The 22324-nt window shown below is 37.9% G+C and overlaps 1 protein-coding gene across 1 annotated transcript in view; it reads right to left on the bottom strand.

Moving 5' to 3' along the window:
• The window catches only part of Pdk3 (pyruvate dehydrogenase kinase 3), a 50309-nt gene that overhangs the window by 14285 nt on the left and 13700 nt on the right, over positions 1-22324 (bottom strand). Inside the window, exons 5-7 of the mRNA XM_010607156.2 lie at positions 10451-10528; positions 2228-2304; positions 239-340 (exon numbers count right to left, since the gene is read on the bottom strand). Coding sequence (XP_010605458.1) covers positions 239-340; positions 2228-2304; positions 10451-10528 — 257 coding nt within the window. The remainder of the gene's footprint in view (positions 1-238; positions 341-2227; positions 2305-10450; positions 10529-22324) is intronic.

Raw genomic sequence — 22324 nt, 5'->3', positions numbered from 1 at the left:
TAAAGTGCTGTGACACACAGCTGTACTTACAAATAAGACACTTAAAGAATGGCAGTTTTCATCTCTTGCCTCTTGATTTCTTGTTGTCCAGATATTATTAAATCAACTGATAATGAAAGCATACATGGAGGCCAGGGATTTGGCTCAGTGGTTTCACTGCCTGCCTCACAAGTGCAAAGGCCCGAGTTCGATCCCCAGTACCAAAAAAAGAAAGTATACGTGAAAGTAAAGCGGTTACCTTAATGGACAAATCTTCTTTACCCAAAGTCACAAGAGTTTTAACAGCAGGGCAGCCCTCTTTTCTATCTTCATACAATTCAACTGTTGCTCTCATTGAGTTCTAAAATAATGAAACCTTTTGTTAAAGCATATTGCTGATTTATAAACCACCATTTTACTTATTTATTTGGTGCTGGGGATTGAACCCAGGGGCCTCATGCTAAGCATTCACTCTACCACCGGGCTAGTCTCCCCACCCCAATACCACAATTTAATAAAAGAAACAAGTACACGATTACTCTACCCAGAAATTCTTTACTGAGGCAAATATTAATTGGATTTACATGGCATTTTTTTCCTCTTAAGAGCTTGAATAAACATATGCTCAGATCAAGAAAAACTTCCCTGACACATTTGTTTTTGCATCTAGTTTTAGCCCAATCTAACATGCTAAATATTTTTTTTCTTTCCTTCCTTCCTTTTTTGCGGGGGTGCTTTAGGGTATTTAAATTATTCAACTCAACCCAGAAGGATGTTTTTATCACATGTAATGAAGCTGCAGAGGCTGATTTGTGCACTTTAAATCCTATTTATCAGTCTGCATTTATAGAGCACCTTTCTTCTAAAGAAGGCAGAAAAAACTGAAAAGATTCATGCTTCCCACAAAATTAATCATTTGGTTGAAAAAAGTAGAAAAAATATCAGTTAAAAAGAAATTCTGAAAGAGCCACAGCTGTTAAAGGAAAGTTCACAATTGAATGCCCATCTCCACCTTAAAGCGTTACATCAGTAACATTCTAATTTCTGGAAGCAAATCAGCATAACTGATTTTTCAGGTGTTCAATTTAGTGTCTTACACATTGGAAGAGATGGAACTTTAGCTTGAATGTCTTGTGTCTATACTACAGCTTAGTTAATGGGTAACAAAAACAATGATTTAGGCCATAGGAAGGCATGTCCAACTCATGGCCCATGGACCACAGGTGGCCATGGACAGTTAGCAGTGGGGCTCCCCAAGATTGCAAACTTTTTATATTAGTATGTTATTTTTAGTGGTATTTTTTTATGACTCCACACTGCACAGTGCTCAAGCTTGGACTATGTAGGCAACAATGGACCCAGACGTTGATGCACCAGTTTCACAGAACAAGTTTCATGCTTATATTGTTCTAGTTTAAAAATCTTACAATTGCCGGGCGTGGTGGCTCACGCCTGTAATCCCAGCACTTGGGAGGCTGAGGCAGGAGGATCACTATGAGTTCGAGAACAGCCTGGACTACATAGTGAGTTCCAGGTCAGTCTCAACTACATAGTGAGACCCTGTCTCAAAAAACTAAAAAAAAAAAAAAAAAAAGTTACAATAAAAAGTATTCAAAAACAAAGAAGTTTTGTTACTTATATGCAGTAACCACGTAATATATTTTATATGTGTCCCAAGACAATTCCTCTTCATTCATTATGGCCTAGGTAGGCCAGAAAGGTTGTACACCCATCTTTTATTTTTTATCCTTTTTGGTCCAGCTCATCCATGTCTTTCTCTCCACGTGTTAGATCTTCTGAATTAATTCAAATACATAAAGGGCTAACAAGATCTCTCAGGACTGGAACAACTATTAATGCACCAACACAGTTAATACTCAGAAACATAGATATGCATAAACATGTTTCTTATTTTGGTCTGGCTACTATGAATAAAAAGCCTTTGTGAGGTCTGAAAATTAAAGGGCATCTCTAATCTCATAACCTAAGTATGGATCTTATGTAAAGTCACTAAAGTACAATTAAGTTTCAAAATCAATATGTACTAATATTCACAAAAACTATACTGTACACAGCAATTTTTCATCTCAAAGTGTACAAATTATAAAACCCACAGGATATCAGAAATAGAACTTTTAAAATGGTTAGGCAAAACCTTTTTCTTATGCTAATCTAATGAATCCATTATGCCCTGAATCAAAGTAATTTAAAATGAAGACTTCTTTCCATGTTTTTAAATTCCACTTACCTTGAACAACTCAAATAGCATGTGAAACAGATGTGAGGGCACATAAACTACCTGAATAGGTTTGTCTGGTGCTTTGGCTGAAAACAGAGACAAAACTGTCAATGAATAAGGACCAAGACGACAGGAGAGTCAAGAATGATGCTTGCATTCTATTTTTGAAGTACATAAACCAGAGTGCTATAAAAAGCTAATTTAGGTTCCCACCTCTAAAGGCAGGGATGAGCAAAACACATCCTTCGGAATCAAAACAAATCTGGGGTGAAACCTAGTTCCTTCATTTATGAGCTATGTGACCTTGGACAAATCTCTCAAGCTCAATGAAACTTAGTTAAGCAAAACTGTAATACACCTATGCCACAATGTCCTGAGCATTTCATAAGAACAATAAAGTATCACTTGGCTGGTTCCAAATTTGTGAGACATCCCCACTACTGACACCAGTGGTCAGCTGAGGAAATATGAAGCCACTGGAGCAAAAGGGCTGGTGAACTGGACTATACACAGCACTGTTAAATTTGGTTTACATGTGGTAAAACAGAATGTAAGGTTCACCCAACTTTTTCTACTAGCAGCCAGCAGAGAAGCTCCTGGAGATCTACAGTCTTTTCTCCTTGCCTCAGGGATCTTCTGATGAAAATTTGAGAAACACTGAATCCCATGACAAACACTGAGAACAGCACGGAGTAGAGAGGAGATGCTGAGAAATGTAGTCCTTCCCCTTCATGACCCAAAATCACTTGAGAGACTGAAGCTACATAAACTTTCTCAAGTAGAACACATACATACTCACTCATGCTCTACTTTTGACCTACTTCCTCTAGTAAATGATTCAAATTAATATAAATTAGAGTTACTAATTATCTGGTTCTTAGCAGTTTACAAAGAGCTTTCACACACATTATCTGATTGAATTCTCACTATAATACCTCATGGCTCATATGGTAGATGGCATTATTTACAGGTGAACAAACAGGCTTTGGAAAGAGAGACCTACCCGTGGTAATGGAAGTGGCACTGAAACTAGATACTTGGCACAAGAGCTGGTTTGGGGAGGATCAAACCCAGGGCCCTGCTGTCCCACTGACCTATATCCCCAGCCCCCAAGAGCTCTTGATTCTAAATCCTGGATCTTTTGATGATCGGCTGTTTTTTAAATTATTTAGTAATACTCCTCTATCCATCCCCAGACGCAGCCACTTTACTACTTCTGCTGTACTCCTCTGGCTGATATTTACATTCTATTCTGTAACTCTAATTAACTATTCTATGTCATTTACACATCCTTTGAAGAAAAGTTGAAAACCAGTAGTGTCGGTAACATTGTAAGTGTTAATCACTGCAGAGCAACCTAGAAGGATTCCCTTTCTGAATCTTAGTGATACCACTTGGAGAAAAATGTTTGTAAGCCTTTATGGTGAAATGGATTCTCTTTAGATTCCTCCTAACTGCTCGACATTATGCTATCTTTTTAGGTTGCTTTATATTCAGTTTGTGTCACCCTTGCAAAACTGTATATTTTTCCTGGATTTCTAACTATCTCTTCTCTTGGGCACCTGGCCAAGAAACATGGTTTCCTTATGCATCACCAAGATCTTCCATTCTTTGTGATTTATTCTTAATACTAGAGCCAGCACATGGCATGCTAGGCAAGTGATACACCACAAAGTTACATTTCACTATATCCCAGCCCTTTAAAAGATTTAAAAAATTTTTTGAGACAGGGTCTCACTATGTTGCCCAGGCTTGGCTCAAACTTGAAATCTCCCTGCCTCGGCCTCTGGAGAGGCTGAGATTACAGGTGTGTGTCGCTGTGCCCAATCATTCTCCAAGATTTTTCAAATTATAATCGACTGCTTTTCAAACATGCTGCACAGGTATCACAGAATTGTTCTCATTGAAATTCTAGAATGTTTCTCCCTATTTCTTATATCCATGCTATACATCCTGAATCAGTCAGGCAACCCACCTCAGAAAGGTGTATATGAGAGATACCTCACTCCTTATACCTATGATTCACTGATCGAAGGTTTGGTTAGGTAGAGAATTCTGCATTTCAATCACCCTCTCTCAGAATTTGGTAAGAGAGGTCTTCTGGCAATAAGAGCACAGCTGCTAAGTTTAATGTCACTTACGTTTCATTCATGCTACTGGCATTTGCCAAGGTCTGATATACCATAGTTACAATGTTCTTATTTAAGAGTGAAGGACTGGATTCATCATTCAAGGTAGCTGCTGCTCTTTTTTCCCAGGCTCTCTGCTAGGCAGGAAGGCTTTAGAGCTCTGTGTACCTGATCAAGACTTCCCAACTGGCTTTAAGATAAGCACATAGAAAGCTGGCCTCTGACAGAGAGGCCCCCAAATCCTCAATGAAGTAGGCTTTACTTTGGTGACACCACTCACATGAATAGCCCCATTTCTTTCTAGGCTGTTCTTAGACAGAATACTCTTATTTGACTCTGGCCAGAGTCAGACTACTCAACATCCCTCCATACTCTTCCTTAGACCAGGTTTCAGCTAATTCCTACCCACTGGCTTTTACTGCCTATTCCAGGCCTTTTCACCACCTAGCTCTGCTCCAGGGTCTCTCCAGAATAATCTTTGGCAAACTGGTTGCCAACTGCAACAGCCTCCTCCTTTGTGGTTTCTTTTGCTCTATCTCATCACTCAGCATACTTCAATCTGGTTACCCTCTTTCAGGAGTTGGGATGAGTGCTTGTGTCTTCTCAAATTCATATGCTGCAATCTAATCCCCAAAGTGACAGTATGAAGGGTAGGGTCTTTGGGTAGTGGTTAGGTCATAAGGGTAGAGACCTCATGAATGAGGTTAGTATCCTTATAAAGAGACTCCAGAGAGCTCCTTGTCCCCTTCTTCCATGTAAGGACACAGCAAGAAATCATCTATAGGGCCAGGGATTTAGATCAGTGGTTCCGCTGTCTGCTTCACAAGCACAAGGACCAGAGTTCGATCCCTGGTACCAAAAAAAAAAAAAAAAAAAAAAAGAAAAAAAAAAGAAAAAGAAAAGGAAAAAAGAAGTCATCTATCAACCAGGAAATGGGCCCTCACCAAATGCCAAATCTGCTGACACCATGATCTGATCTCGTATCTCCTAGACTCCAGACCCATGAGAAATACATGTCTTTTGTTTAGTCCACCCAGTCTTAGGTATTTTTATTATAGAAGCCTGATGGGATCATGACAGTGGTCCACTGATAGCCCCCTGGTTTTCTTTGCTATTTTTCCTTGCATTTCTTTATTGTCATTTTAATGGAGCCAAGGAGCAAGCTAAGCACTTAGTTTATCTTGTACCAGGAGGCATGATTATTTCTATAATCACCCTCTGAATTCCACCCTTTAACTCCAAATCTTAGGGAAATGAAAATACCTTTTATAGTGTACTTTTTTTTAAAATTCAAATAACATTCTCTAGGAGCCATATAAAGGCTTGCTCAATTACTAGCACTTTCATTTGGGAATATTATAGTTTAGATTTCTTTCCTTCCTTTTAAAATTATGTCAAATGTTTTTGTCCATGATGCTTCCCTTGTCCTGGGTCTACTGGCTGTTAAGTAGTGGATGCTTAATAAATGTTTGTTGACTTTCTAAAATAACACACAAGTGAAATGTAAGTTTTCTATTTAAGGGTTCATTTAAAAAGTCAATGTAAAAATGGTCCAGGTTTTTTATGCTCAAGACTCAAGAAATAATAAAGCCTCTACATTGTACAGTCACTGCTCTGTACTATTAGTTGAAGCAGCATTTAATAAATATCAATAGGACTCTACATAGGCATAAAGAATTTTATTTTCAGGAAATTTTCCTATAAGGATGAAAAACAAAAGAACTAGAGGCTAAGCAAAAAAAAAATGCATTCTAAAGAAAACATAGCAGTGCACTTAAAGGTGGCTCATTCATTTCCAAAAATAAGTGAATAAAAATATTAAAAACATCATATGGTATGGCTCAAAGTCATACTGGGATCAAGTTCTGACACTGCCATTTGATAGCTACATTAATAAGTATTTATCTTATCTGGACCTCAGTGCTCTATCTCTAAAATGGGTCTAGTGCATATTTCACTGGGTGAATCCAAGGGTTAGATGAAATAAACTGGTACACAGAAAGCCTTCCAGTAAGTAGTCAGTACATATAGGCCACTACCATTACTAAATATAAATGTCTCAGTGTTAACAGAGTTACCAGTAATGGCTTGTCAATTGTTGTATGGAACCACTTGATTGAAATTATCCAATATGGGGAACCTAGAGGTCAAAGATCCAGAATAGACTCATTATTTTTCTATGAACTCTTGTAAAAAATTATCATGGTATGAATTGAAATTTTTATGCTTCCTACCAAACTCAAAGATATGAATTGCCTTCTTGATAGGAATGACTAATGTGGAAATAATGAAGAAAATATAAACAAGGGCTTAAATATATCTTTCCCAAGTCAAACATTACTTCCAATAGCTACCTTTAAATATGCTGTATGTGCTCAGTGCCATATATAAAGGCACAATTTTAAGGTACTGGAGACATTCTCCTTTTACCAGAGAGGCAAGCTTACAGATGAGGAGCCTGAGTGTTAGAGGCCAAGTAATCTGTCTAGGGCCCATGTTGTGTGTCAGAATCAGGATGCCCATTGAGAGGCGAGGTACACAGTTCATATCTTTCCCCTGAGCCACACTGCCTGATCCCATGGATGGAAAAAAGGTAAGATATAAATGTTTATTTGCTTAATGTTTTGGTAACTGAATGAGAATTACAAGAGAATGAGAACCAGTATGATGAGATTGCTTCTGGACTTTGGAGAAAATGGTCATGGGCTTCCACAGGTGGACAGTCAGAATATGTGAAACTAGGCTCCAGATATAGCTCAGTAATAATAGAGTACAAGCTTAGCAGGGCTCAACTCCCAGCATGAAACAAAGAAAGAAGTTAGGAAGGAAGGAAGGAAGGAAGGAAGGAAGGAAGGAAGGAAGGAAGGAAGGAAGGAAGGAAGGAAAGAAAAAAAGAAAGAAAAAGAGGAAAGATGACTAGATTTGAAACTTGATCTAAGATCAACAAAATTGTTATTTCTAATGTTCCTAATAAATATGTTACAGAAAGGACAATGAAAGAAATTTACCCTTGATCACCCCTAATACTTGATGACTGGTAGACATAGATGGTGTTGCCACTGTGTGTTCTACATAATCCTAGTCACTGCTTTTGTAGACATCCATACTGGAAAAGGAAAAAACCCTTCTAAAAATTGAGAAACAATAGATAATTCAGAAAATTAGCAGAATTTCAATTCTCAGGGAGCAATAAATTGCTCTTTGGGTAAATGGCAGCCTCATACCCTCTGGGCTGAGCATCAAGCACTACGCTCTATGGTTAAAAGGCATCCACTGCATGATGGAAACATCCTGAAAGTGGGTGTTGTGTAGTTTAGATGAGCTGTGACAGTGAATCCTTATGAACTTGGTTCTAATTCCTCCCTAGAAAACGGAATCAGCTGTCATACTGTGGGAAGTACACATGCTCTCTCATTATGGAGCAAAAACATCTACTTAAGGTGTTTTAACACCAAATCCAAGCTACATCTCTAAAAGAACTTATTAGAGCTAAAGTGAATTCCTTAATCATGCTTGGAAAGAGCTTTGACATTCAAGAAGTCAAAAGATATAAATCATCAGTACATTACTTGATGCCACAGAAAATCAGAGGTTACCTATAATCACAAGCACTTATTCCTCTCAGTGATGGGGAAGGGTGTTTTAAAATGTGATATAAAAGGGGTTTCCATCTTTTATGAGCTAGGGCCAAAGATAGTTATGAAGCTTTTGTCATGGTGGCTGCACTGCCCAGCATCACAGAATGCCTCTGGGTCAGTAAGAACAGGAGCACTGCTCCAGCCTGCAGGAAAAGTAAGGCTGCAATGCACACAAAGGAGCTACTTGCAACATAACTACCTGAAATTTTAAGTTTCCTTGTTTGAAAAAATATGAATCTGGACAGTTGGGTAAGGTCCCACCTAGCCAGTAGGAGGAAATACAAAGAATATTAAAATGCATCTAACTAGAAATACCCAAGCCGAGTCCACCTAGTTCTAGTCTAGTTGTGTATTAATTCAAGACAGAGGCACAATCCTTCGCAGAGAACCCAAGGGACTCTGAAAGCAGCTCTGATGTCATATATTTTAATAGAAAACAGGGGCAACTGTCCTTCAATGGCTGTGTGAAGTCTCTTCCAATAATTTAATCTCACTGTAATACAAATACATATATGGTATATTTTTGAGAGCGAACTGAATTTGGTTTATTTTTAATAATAAATACTCACACCCTAAGAATTTTTCTGCTTGCTTTTATTTCATACTGTAAGAATCAGTCATTCCATGTGTAGGAATCTAACCTACAGAAATATTTCCATGTTCACAAATTTTCCCTGCCTCCAACCCCCCTACCCATTCATTATATAGAATATAGTAAAATGAGAAATCCTAAGCATTCACCCAAAAGGAAATAGTTAAAAAATAAGATATAAATATAAACTCATATTCTATAAATACAGAATTATATTAAATCAGCTATAAGAGGGCTGTTGTTTTATTCTGGTAGAGTAAATATTTTCAAATGTTTTCAAATGAGTTTGCATTATTACTAACTTTTATAGCCCATATTTTTAAAAAGCCTAATTTTCCCATGTTATTCCTTTAAAGCATTACTTTGAATGGCTGTACCATATTCTACCTTATTGGTGTATTGCCATTTATTTAAATAATCCTGTAATGTGGAAAATGGGTTGTTTTTTTTAACTTGTCTCTTTAAGAAAATGCTGTTGCTTTGGTGCTGCCAACTTTGGAAAAAGTCATCCCAATTTACTGTGTTGAGTTGGCATTGGACAGAAATGGACAGCCATATTGGTCTAGAAATGTTAATTTATTTTTATTTTTATTTTTATTTTTTTTCCCTGTGTACAGGGGTAACACATCGTACTAAATATGTAAGGTCATATCTACGTGGGTTTGATTACAGAAACTAATAAAGTAATCTCTAAATAATGAAAAAAAGAATAAGATAAGACTATAAGAGCGAGAAGCAATTTAAATATGTTCAGGGACCATTTTCTCCCTATTTTTAATGTTCATAAGAGATTTCTTTAACTGAAATACCAAATAGTTTCTTTGGTGTGAAAAACTATAATAGTACACAGGATCCTAATGAGATAATTAATAATGTGAAATAGGAAGTAAAGGGCTAAAGGTGTAGGGAAAGTGGGAAGGGTGGGGGAAAGGTAATAGGGAGAGGAAAAAAGTATGAGAAACTGAAAAAATGGAAATAAAGTGTTTGTAAATGGGGAGGGGAGAGGGGGGTGAAGGGAGGGCAGGGACAAGGGGGAAAATGAGAATCAAGACCTATTATGTAAAGGTACAGAATCCCAATGATGAATGTAATTGTATTGTATACCTAGATTGTACCAATAAACTCAATAAAAAGGAAAAAAGAAAAGAAAATGCTGTTTCATATTTGTCCCCCATATCCCTGTCCTCTAAGACACATCATGTAAAGGTACAAGATCCCAATGATGAATGTAACTGTACTGTATACCTAAAAAGTACCAATAAATTCAATGAAAAAAAAGAAAGAAAACTATTGTTATTATCATTCTTGTATATAAATCTGTATACATCTCTATTTTCTTATAATACCTTTTCTGAAGTTTAATTTACTGGACCAAAGAAATATGATCACTATTAATTTAATTTACTGGGTCAAAGAGAAAAGACATTGGTAGCCTTTTTGAAAAAGGCTATGCTAATTTAAATTTATACAAGAAATGTATGTGTTGGAGACACAGTATTTTTCTGGGCACAAATTCAAAGCATTAAAATGTTATAATTGTCATTTTGAAAGACAAAAGTGGCATCTCTTAGATTGATAAAGTTAAACACTTTTCCATGTGTTGACTGCTTGCATTTGTTATTGTGAAAACTGCCTATTTATGCCTTTGCACATCTTCTTCCTTGATTACTTGTTCCAAGAACTTGGCACTCTAATATGTTACACATTCCTACACAAAAAGTCTTTGCAACAATATTCCTGACTAATCAAAGGTATAGAGAAAGGGTTTTAAAGATACAATAGATGAAAAGATCTTACTGAAACAGACCCTAGGTATAATCTGTTTTTAAAGCCAATTTCTTCATAATTAGGTTTAAAATTATTTTTCTTTTACCATTAAATTCTTCAATTTCCAGCTCTGGAGCTACCATATAATACTGTTCACACAACATCTTGGCTGTTTCGTATGCATCTGCAGAGTAAGAGAAAAGTTTAGCAGTTGTATTAAAGACATAGGCACAAATGTATGTGTGTGGGTGGGGTGTTTGTGTGCATATATACAAACATACATTTATGATAAAGACAAACTGTTTAAACTGATAGATTTAGAATTAAAACTACTACCCTTTAAAAATAGCCTTCTTGGGTTTAACAAATCAGAATGGACCAAAACAAAATTTCTCTTTCCTTTAAGTTTCAATAGTCACAACACCATCATAAATACTAAACTAATAATAATATAGCTAGCTCTATGCCAATCACATATTTAACTTTTAAACATTCCTAACAGGGATTTTTCATAAAAATCTATAAACTGAAGACTATACTTCTAAATACCATGTAATTTGACTAAATTGTGGCAAAAACATTTGTTGTAATTTAAAAATAATAATACCAACAGTCTTATGATGTGCTTCTTACTTGTAAATGAAACATCAATAAGTATTGGCTGAATGAATGAGTTTCAATGAGTTGCACAAATTAAATTACCACTATCATTTTAAAGTTTACTTTAAGTTCACTGCAGGTAACAAGTTGGGGTTGATAGTCTGAAGGGAAATAATTTGCTTTTTAAAGGAAAAAAAAGGGTAGAAAGATCAGTTATTACAGAAATAGCCAAAAGAGGGAATTCAGGATGTTCAAAAGGCAGGGAGTAAATTCAGAAAGCAAAGTGTCTCATGACATATTACCTTTTTTTGTCTTGAATTGCAAACAATCTTAAACAATCTGAGGCCAGAATTTGTGCCTTATACTTGTTGTATAAACATGTACAGAACTTAGTAAAGTGCCTGTGTAGACAGATGCTTAATATTCCTTGAATAGATAAATTTTATACCTTTTGATAACTTTCTTTTAAAAATTTCATTGAAATATAATTCAAGTTTGTAATATACAATACAACTTCATATTTAGTATATGTGCCAAGTTGAGCGTCCATCACCATGGTCAAGTTTAGAGTATTTTCATTACTACAAAAAGAAGCTCCAAAGCCGGGCGTGGTGGCGCACACCTGTAATCCCAACACTCGGGAGGCTGAGGCAGGAGGATTGCTGTGAGTTCGAGACCAGCCTGGGCTACATAGTGAGTTCCAGGTCAGTCTTGACTATCCAGTGAGACCCTGTCTCAAAAAACAAAAAAACAAACAAACAAAAAAAGAAGCTCGATACGCAGTGACAAACCCAGCCCTAAGCACCATGGAGCTACTTTGCTTCCAATAGATGTGCTATTCTAGACATTTACATACTGGTAAACAGAACTACATAATATATGGTCTTTTGTGACTGGCTTCTTTCACTTAGCATGTTTTCAAGAGTCATACTCATTGTAGGATGAATCAATACTTCACTTTTATCACTAAAAGTCCATTGTATTAATGTACTGTGTTTCTTCATCCACACATCAGTTAATAAGACATTTGGGCTGTTTCCACTTTTGGCTACTACGAACAATGCTGCTACAAACATCCATGTCAAGGTTTTTGTGTGAACATGTTTTCTTTTTGGGGATTGGGAACTGAACTCAAGATCTCGAGCTTGCAAGGCAGGCAGTGTGCTGCTGAGTTAAATCCCCAGCCCGACATGTTTTCATTTTTGGTGGGTATATACTTAGGAGCAGGAAACGGCTGGATCATATGGTAACTCTATACTTGTAAAGTTTGAGGAAATGCCAGGCTGTTTGCCAAAGCAATTTTGTTTTTGTTTTGTAGTTTTACCTTATAATTTCTAACGATCAGATAATCAAATTGCATTAAAATCCTTTACAGGTACATTTTCACCCTTGTCCACTATGTATCAGCTCTTTGGAGACAAGCCTGTGCTTCTTTTATATTCAGACATCAATATTGTGCATAGAAAAAAATACTTGAGATTGAAGAGAAAGAATAAAGGAAAGGAAGGGGAAAAATAAGCCCAACAGATTTTAAATATACTAAAATTTTACATTATTAATCTAAAATATTAGAAAGATAAGATTAGGATATGGTCACGTTTTGGTTCATTTACCTAATATTGCTATCAAATTGGAATTTTGTATATTATTTGGGTTTAGAGAAAAATTCTGATAATTTTATTAAACTTTTAGAATTAAATCACTACAAAGAACCAAAGATAGAGACAGTAGAATAACTCTGATGAGATGAAATGAGGGACAGCAAAAAGGAAATGTCAGGAAAAGAAGAAAAAAATTCAAAAAGAATCAATCAGTGTGAAAATAGACATTAAAGTTGGACTGAATTTCAACCCTGAAAAAAGAAAGTTGAAATTTCAAATCATACTAAATTTGCAGGTTTTCTTCTGGAATATAGTAAACCTCATCAAATAATCTATAAAGTACTTTTGTAAAAAGAAATCAAGACTCATTCTTCTTGCTTGACTATACCACCAAACAATGCTACATCTCCACCTAGTGACGTGATCGCACAAAGCCAACTTCCAAGACTCCTTTCACTATAAAATCGGAAACGAGACTAAATCCACGATAATTCCTCATGGTATTAACCTGAAAGCATGGGAAATGTGCTACAGAAATCTAACATGTGGAAGACAGTGGAGCCTAGACAGAAGCAGTCATGTTCAAATTCAAAGACTCAGTATGGCTTCTAAAACCACAAGTAAGAATTTTTAAAGCATCACAAAAAATTTAATGTATTAATGTCATAATTAAGAACCACATGATAAATCTTTGAAAAACTCAAGACATCACAAGGTAGACTCACACAAACCAATTAGCTCAAAGAAGTCTGGTAGGGCCGGAGATTTAGCTCAGTGGTGCCACTACCTGCCTCGCAAGCTCAAGGACCTGAGTTCGATCCCTGATACCAAAAAACAAAAGCAAAACAAACCAACAAAAGAATAAAAGAAGTCTGGTGGCATTCATGGCAAAATCTATATTGGTAAACATCTTTACAAATTCTCATAGCATGTCACAATACATATTTAGAAAGCATGTGTTAAATATAACAATCCTCTGGCCCATGATAAAGTTCTCAACATGCAGTCAATTATACTGATGGAAGTGTTTTTTGCTTTGCTTTTCTTGTGTGTGTGTGTGTGTGTGTGTGTGTGTGTGTTTTACCTTTTCTGCTATTGTTGTTAAATTGGGAACTTAGTGGCCTTAAGTGGTTCCCAAACATGATTGTGTCTAGAATTTACTACCTAGTTTAAAAAAAAGTGAAGACTATGAAATGAACCCCTGGAGACTCTCAGGCAGTTGCTCTGAGTTGAGGCCTGGGAATCTACATTTTAAAAAGTCAGGGCCGAGGATTTGGCTCCATGGTTCTGCCGCCTGCCTTGTAAGTACAAGGTCCCAAGTTCAATCCCTGGTATCAAAAACAAACAAACAAAAAGTCATCAGGTAATTCTGAGGAGAAGCTAGATTTGGGGAGTGCTTCCTAACACTGTTTCTCCTTGGACATGAACAATCATGAAGTACTGGGATGTTTGACAGTACATATTATATTCAAACAGGGCCCTTCTGTTTAAGTAGTTTAATATAAAATATATTAAAAATATATTAAATACTTTAATATAAAAATATAAAATCACCATCATAACAAACCATCAAAGTATTACCTTACAAATGTCCTTTCTATCTACAGTTGTATTTAAATTCTTTTCCTTTTTCTGTACTATTGGGTAAGGAACTCAGGGCCATTGGACTGAGTGATGTTCCCAGGACATTTTTTAATTTTTCATTTTGAGAGATGGTCTCCTTCAGTCACTTAGTTGCTAGTCTGAACTTGCAATCCTCCCACCTTAGCCTCCCAGAGTGCTGGGATTATATGTGCTTACGTTTTCTAACAAAAATTTTTATTTTCTAATAGAAATAAAATATTTAAAAGGTAATTACCAAATTATTTTCATCTGTAATATATTGGAGCCAGAATTCACCACTAATCTTTAAAAGGAAATATTAAGAAAATATTATTATTGCCATAGCACCTAAGTGATAGTCATTGTTTTAGGAATGTTTGCAAAGGTAATCAGGTGTTGATCACAGAGTAATTAACAAAACTGTGGGTGTGACACATACATGCTTCCCCAGGCTAAAATTGCCAAACTGTAGACTCAAAATAAAAAAGGCTGCACATAAAGAGTAGAATAAAGGCTGGTATGCTGCCACACACTTGTAATCATAGTACTCTGGAAAGCTGAGACAAGAACTACAAATTTCAGCCCAGCCTAGGCAACTTAGTAAGTCCCTATCTCAAAAAAATTTTAAAGGGGGCTAGGGATGTAGCTCACTGGTTCAACTCACAGTTCAAAAAAAGGGGGGTAGGGTAAAGATTCACACATTGACACCACTTGCCCAACAGATCCAACCTAACACATAGGAAAGCAATGTATTATAGAAATTAGTTGATTAGATTTTCCCACTCAAAATTCACCATAGAACTCTGCTATCAAAGAGTAGCCCCCTACCCCAAATATATTCAACCATCTGTTTACAACTATCTTATAAGAGGGTAGACTAGATTGAGTTTGAGCGAATGCTAAAAACAGTTAAAATGAAGATGCCAAGGTTCCTAACAGAATTGAGCAAGACATGAAGCTCAAGTGTAAGTAGCCACTGTCAGAACAAGGTAACTGTAAAGGGCCACAGCATTACAAAGTCACAGATATACTAGTTTTAATTTTTAGTTTTTAATATTAACAACCCCACACCATCATCATCCAGTAATAATATAAGGGTAATCAAAACAATGAGCAAATGTTTTAGACCTATATTCCCCAACAAAAGACCTAAAAAAACAATCACCTTCTCAACAATTCATCTCTTCAGCAATCATTTCTTTGGAGACACCTGGTAGTAGAGAAATGCTATCTCCTTTAGCATGGTCTGACCCAGTTGTTTGCTTCAGAATGAACCTCTTCTACATCATGTAATATGAGGTTCCTATGCTCGTCAAAACCAAATAGCCCTCCACCTGCATATGCACTTGAACACAGAGCCATATCTGAATTGGATCTATTTCACAATTGTCTGAAGATGAGGGTGACAGGCTACGCCTTCACCTACTGTACCATTTTACTCTGGCCACAGTACAACCATGGTGGAAGTTCACAGAGGCTACACTGGCCCACATACTCCTTTAGAAAGAAATTCCCAGAACTGATAAGGCTACTTTTTAGAAATCCTTTTAACTTTCAAAGCAATTCTAATAAGTCTACTGTCATCCTTCCTACCCTAAAATCCATCCTGAGTGGGAACCACCAGGGTTTTCTTAAACAGTAGGGCCTCCCTGACTAAAAGGAAATAGAGGCAGAATAATTAATGTAAGGGCAATCAATCTCCAGGCTGATCAAAACTGAAAACTTACAGCCATAGGCCAATCAAAACACTGAGCCAATTAAACTCATCTTTTAGGAACTTAGGATGGTGAGACCCAAGATGACCAGGCAGGGCACAGCTGAACGGGCATAGTGAGAGTTATCATGATCAAGGAAGATCTAGGAAGATCTTAGAGTACTGCCCTAAACAGGCTGTGTCCGAGTCAGCCAAGGAACAGACAAAAATAGGTAAATGGAGCAGGCAAAGAAAGGTAGAGAGGCCATTCCTTGGCAACTCCAGTTGCAAAGACAATTTCCAATTTTTTTTATAGCTACAAATGTAAAGAGCTTCCTGTCCTTGGATTACTAGGGGATCTATTAGATTCTTTTAATAAATCCATTTCTTCAACTGGAATTGAGTGAGTCTGTTACCTGCAACATGAAGAGCCCAAAATGAGAGCAGAAGACATTATTTTTGAACCAGCACAAAGCCATACTCTCAGAAGACCATTTTTATGCTACACAGTAATAGCAGTTAGGAACAACACAGGCAAGTTAACAACTCCGTGAGAGCTGACTTTTGTATTAGTATTTAAGTTTGTACCTTTAAAATGAGTTTACCACAGGATTTTCCATTTGATTTCCTGGTTTCTTATAAAGAAAGGAGGGAGAAAAGGGTCACAATGGAAGGCACCTCTCAAAGGATAATAGGTCCTGCTTTTTAACACTAATTCTAGCATTCACTACCCTGAGTCTGTAATTTGCAGATGTGTAAAGGTAGATATTAATGTGCTAAATAAGCAGCAAGGAGGCGTGCTTCAGGGATCTGCACAGTTAGTGTTATGCAGGATGCACCCCCACTCTTGCACGTTTATACAACTGTCTAGTCAAAAATAAAAATATTGTCCCTACACTTCCACATAAAAGTTTCTGTAGTCTGTCTCAAGAGATCCAAGTATGAGATAGTGTTGCTTCACTAAGGCTGTGAAGGCTATAAAACACGCATGCACAGGCCCATGCATGTGCATGGTCATTTGGACTGGACATTTGTTTATGCTGAAACCATGCAAGGTCTTCACAGATGAGGAAATCACGGGTAGAGCCATCATTAAAACCCAAAACCTTTATTCTCCCACATTCATCTTAAAAGAAAGGAAAAATCATTGTACATAGAGTTACAAGATTGAGCAATCTCAGAATTATGGGAGAAAGTAAAAAGCCAGTGGAGAAACACCAAATGCGCTGGGCATGGTGGCTCATGCCTGTAATCCCAGCACTAGGGAGGCTGAGGCAGGAGGATCACCACAAGATTGAGGCCAGCCTGAGCTACATAGTAAGCTCAAGGCCAGCCTGAACCACATAGCAAGACCTTGTCTAGAAATAACAACAACAACAACAAAACCCAATTACTCTAAAAAAAGGAAGGGAGTGGTAAGACTTTACTAAGAGTAAAAGCAAGCCGGTATCAGTTTCCTGCTTTCCTTGGCAACACTTGGAGGTCTTGGAGAGAAGAGCTGGTGAGGCCCATGTTGCTCCTGGGTGCCTGGGAATGCAAACTCCAGTCCCTTTCAGCTAAGAAACCCTGAAGACTTTTTAGGTCCCTTGGCCTTTTGCAATCTCACCCTTGTTTGTTCTTTCAGTCTTATTTTGAGCTAGAAAGAATGCTGCTGATGTATTCTGACACTCAGAAAATTAAAGGTAGGGCCCACAGGAAATGAAGCAAAAAGCTGACTGTCAAACTCTGCTTTAGTCTAAAGGCAGAAAAAAGACCTTCAAGTTTCCTTCTAGATTGCCTGCCCCATTTTGCCCTGGCAGCAATATGATTAAAGGGCAAGTCTCCACTGAGGAATGACAATTATATATGCTTGGCTGAAAACTCATTTGAACATACAGACTATGAGTATCACAGCTCAGATGGAGGAAGGACTCCAACAGTGTTGATACAGAGGACAGGACAGAAGCTACTACTACCCTTGGGTACTGAACATACACAGGAAGGTGGTGTGCGATGGGCATTAGTGCTAGAGATGAGGAAATACATACATACTATGAATTTCAGAGACAAAGACTATTCACAATACAGAAGTTACAGTTACACACCAATCAGTAAATCTGGTATGAGTTCAAATGCATAAAACAATGTTTTTACTGGGACACGAAAACAGGTAATTTATATTTCCTCTTTTTCCACATTTTCTAAATTTTCTTCAATGAGCACTTTCATTATTTTGGTAATATGGTATTAGACCTCTTAACTTTCCCAACTGGGAACAAGAGCTGAATGACTAACAAAAATGTTGGATAAAGTGGGAAATCATAAGCATTACCTTAAAATTCATATTTTAATATACGGTTTATTCTTGTTTGGAGGGGTACCAGGGATCGAACTCAGGACCTTGTGCTTGTGAGGCAAGTGGTGAAACCACTAAGCTAAATCCCCAGCAGTTTATTCTTGTTTTAATCTTGTTATATAATAGAAGTCCAAAGCCTTTTCTTTTTAATATGAATCAGTTTGGGGATCCTGGGTCATCTTTTGTGGATAGACACTACCATATCAGGAAATAGGAATTCCAATTCCTGTAAGTGTTATAAATCTATAGATATTGTGAAATAAACTGAGTATGGATTCCTTCTAAGATTTTCACTCTTTGCCAGCCTGTAATCTTATCATTTTTTTGCTCAAAGCAATTCCACTACATTTGAAGACTTCCCTTTATTATAATCTTTCTAAGGCATTCAACTTAGTTTTAATGGGGAAAGTACCTTTTCTTCAGTTTACATGATATTTAAATAAATTGTGTAGACACAACAGACACTATACCATGATGTAAAACCATGAGTTTTGGTACAAATGAGTGACCCTTAGCAAGCATACACCTCAAGAGGTGGAAGCAGAAGAATAAAAGCATTCCAGAAAATACACTACAAGAAATTGTAGTGTGCTATATCAGTATGCATGATTTAAGAAGGGAAGAACAGTGGCAAAGAAAAGTTGATTATGTCGATAATGCTTTACAGTATTTATGCGCTTTTGGAATCTGAAACCACACTCTGCTTTTTTTCCCCTTAGGGCAAGAAATGAAAAATATTTTTTAAGAGATGTGCAAGGGAACAGGGAGCATGTCAGTTCCCCCTTATCCCATGAATGTGGGACAGGATGCACACGCGCATGTGTTTGTGTGCGTGTCAGGGTAAGTGGAATTCTAAGCCACAGAGGGGGATGAGGAGTGACTGTCATCAGACAGAATTTCACCAGGCACCTACACTTTAGCTACACCAAAAAAGAAGTGGGAATAATTATAAGAGGAAATAGTAAACTCTACCCACAGTACATGCTATGGCTTGCGTCTAGGTGTCCCCTCATATGGACAGAGGTGGGGCTTTTTAGAGGTCACTGATCTAGAATGTGATGTTGGAATCCATTCATGGTGCAATGCTAGGCTCAAAGGTACTAGGATTAAGGACACGAATGCTACTACCTTAAATAGTCTGGATAAGAGGGGAAGAAAGATGCTGTTAAGGTCATCGTGTTGCTTTTGCTACCTTCTTCAAGCCATGAACTGTTTCTCCTCAGTGATGCCCCCTGCCATGTGCCACCCTGCCTTGGAGCAAGCCAATTATGGACTGAAACCTCTACAAACTGTGAGCTAAATAACCCTTTTCTCCCTTAACTTTGGGCATCAGGTATTTTGTCTCAGCAATGAAAGAAATGTAACTAAGACAGAATTTGGTACCAAAAAAGTGGGGCCATTGCTGTGACTGTACCTGACCATGTGGCTCAGGAGCCTTTGGGAATGGCTTGTTGGAAAGGGAAGAGTTAGGAAAGGTTTGAAGATGCCTGCTGAAAAAGTTGAGCTGGAACACCTTAGGCTGTACTTGATGGGAGATTCTGGTCAGAGCTCAGAATACCAGAAGGCTGATAGAAATCCTGCCGGTAAAGACTGAAACCTTGGGAAGTTTCTGCTGAAAAGGACTGCATTGGCTGTTGGACTCCAGGCCATGTGTGTTACGGCTTGGCAGAAACTTTGTCTGCATTTCGCTTATGTCCCAAGACTTTGCCTGAGACTAAGATTAAGGATTGCGGACTAATTAATCTTGCAGATGAAATTTCAAGGCATCCTAATGTTGAGATGGTGGCATGGCTACTGTAGGGAACTTTTAGCCAGATTTATGTTGAAAATCAAGAGTAAAGAGCCCAGCAAAATGATTCAAAATGTTGTGAGTTTGGCCAGAAAGGAAGCTCCAGTAAGGCTGTGGACTGCAAAGATAGAGCAGAGGAGATCTTGACTGCTGAGAAGGAACAGAAAAATAGAAAAGATAGTTTCAAAGTATCACAAGCAGCAGCAGGACTCTAGCCTTTGCAGCCTCAAAATTGCAAAAGTGAGGGGATTTGACTCAGTGGTTCCGCTGCCTTGCAAGCATAAGGACCTGAGTTCAATCCCTGGTCCCCCCCACCCCCAAAAAATTGCAAAAGTGAAAGATTGCTTTGAGAAGAAAGGCCCAGAACACCATGTTCCAGAATGGCAGCAGCTTAGAGAATTTGCTCCTCCGGATTGGGTTCAGAGTGCTCAGTGATCCAGGCACTTGACCTTTACAGCCAAAAGAGAAAGAAGCCTGGCTACTGCTCCAGCTGGCAGCAGACCTTAGGACCATCCTGTGGTGCTGGTTTTAGTTGCATGCAGAATACAAGAGTTGTGGAGTCAGGAAGGCTTCCACCCAGATCTCAGAAGAAGGCCTGGGAGGCCAGGCAGTGGCCCCTGAGAGGGCAGTGTGTGAAGCTGTGAGTGTGAAGCTGAAGGTGCAGGGGAGACCCCAGAAGTTTGGAGAAGCCTGGAGCATGGATCATCTGAGGAAAATTGCAAGGAGGGAGCACAGCTGGCCCAAGAGAGAAGCCACAGGAGCTATAACCACCTGCAGTGCTATAGGGGCAGAGCCACTCAAGCCCTTTGGAGTTTACAACTTACCACAGATTGCTGGCGATGCTAAAAGTGGAACTGTGGGATTTAATGTCTGCCCTGCTAGATTTGGACTTGCTTGGTCACATTCCTTTACATCCCCCGTTTGTAACTTTTGGAATGAAAATGTTTATCTTGTTCCATTGAATATTGAAACCTTTCCTTTCTTAGCATTGGGCATTGGGTATTTTGTCTCAGCAATGAGAGAAAAGTAACTAAAACAGTACATTTATGGGTATAAAGTTTAAAAGGGCAAAGAAGATAAAGTTGGGAGAGAGTATAAGAGAGAGGAAAAAGAAAGGATTTGGGCTTGTGGTCAAATTGTGAACAAAAGGGACAAAGAAAACAGAAATGTTATGGTTGGGATCTCAACCCCTAAAGGCCATGGGTCCAAGGCTTGGTCCTCAGCCTGTGGTGCTAATGGGAGGTGGTAGAACCTCCAGGAGGTAGGGCCCAGTGGAAGAAGCTAGGTCACTGGAGGTGTGTTCTTAAAGAGGATGATGGAACACCAGCCCTTCCTCTCTTCCTCTCAGCTGCCATGAAGTGAGTAGCCTTGATCTGTCCCAAACTCCCTGCCATGATGTTCTGCCTCACCACAGACCCAAAGTGATAGGGCTGAGCAATGACAGACTGAAATCTCTCAAACTGTGAGCCAAAATAAACTCCGTTTCCTTTTAAGTTGCTTATCTCAGGTACTTTGTCACAGCAATGGAAAGTTGACTAACACAAGGAGTCAAAGAGGTAGACTACAAAACTAATCTTCCAGGCTTTTTTCACAAATGAATACTGAATTATTCTGCATATTCTTCAACTAGTTTTGGTCCAAAACTTCTGTCACAAAGTGTAGTGGTACAAAAGTGAAGCAGAGTAATTCTAGACCTTTGGGAAAAAATCCAGTGTTCAAATTTTCAATTCTTAAAATTTCTGAAAGTACCATTTTACAGAGGAAGAAAATGAAGTCCAAAGATATTATATGACTTGTTTAAGGTTACTTAGCTAACCCACATGCCCATCAGCTGATGAATAAACAACATGTTTATACATATGGAATATTTTCAATTTATGAAGAAGATTGTAGTACTGATAAGTGCTACCAAATGGATGGCACTTGAGAACATCATGCTAAGTGAAAACTCAGTCATTGAAGACTACATTGTACAATTGTATTTATATGAAATGTCTAGAATAGGGGAGTATTTACAGTGACACATTAGTGGTTGCCTAGGGATAGGGAGAGGGGTAATAGGGAGTGATTGCTGGTGAGTACAGGACTCCTTTTGGGGATGAAGAAAATGTTCTAAAATTGGATTGTGGTGATGATAGCACAATTCTGTGAATATGTTAATAACTGAGTTGTATGTGCACTTTAAATTGGTGAACTGTATGGTATGAGAATTATATCTATATAAAGTTGTTTTTAAAGCAAATTAGCACTGGGTAAGGTGGTGCACGACTATAATCTTGGCACTTGGGAGGCTGAAGCAGGAAGATGGCCACAAGTTTAAGTCCAGCCTGGGCTCCATAGTGAGTTCAAGGCCAAGGCCA

Source organism: Fukomys damarensis, unplaced genomic scaffold, assembly GCF_012274545.1.
Source record: "Fukomys damarensis isolate Sample0158 unplaced genomic scaffold, DMR_v1.0_HiC HiC_scaffold_39, whole genome shotgun sequence".
Taxonomy (NCBI): domain Eukaryota; kingdom Metazoa; phylum Chordata; class Mammalia; order Rodentia; family Bathyergidae; genus Fukomys; species Fukomys damarensis.
Note: the sequence above shows the minus strand (reverse complement) of the source record. Positions and strands in the feature narration are given on the sequence as shown.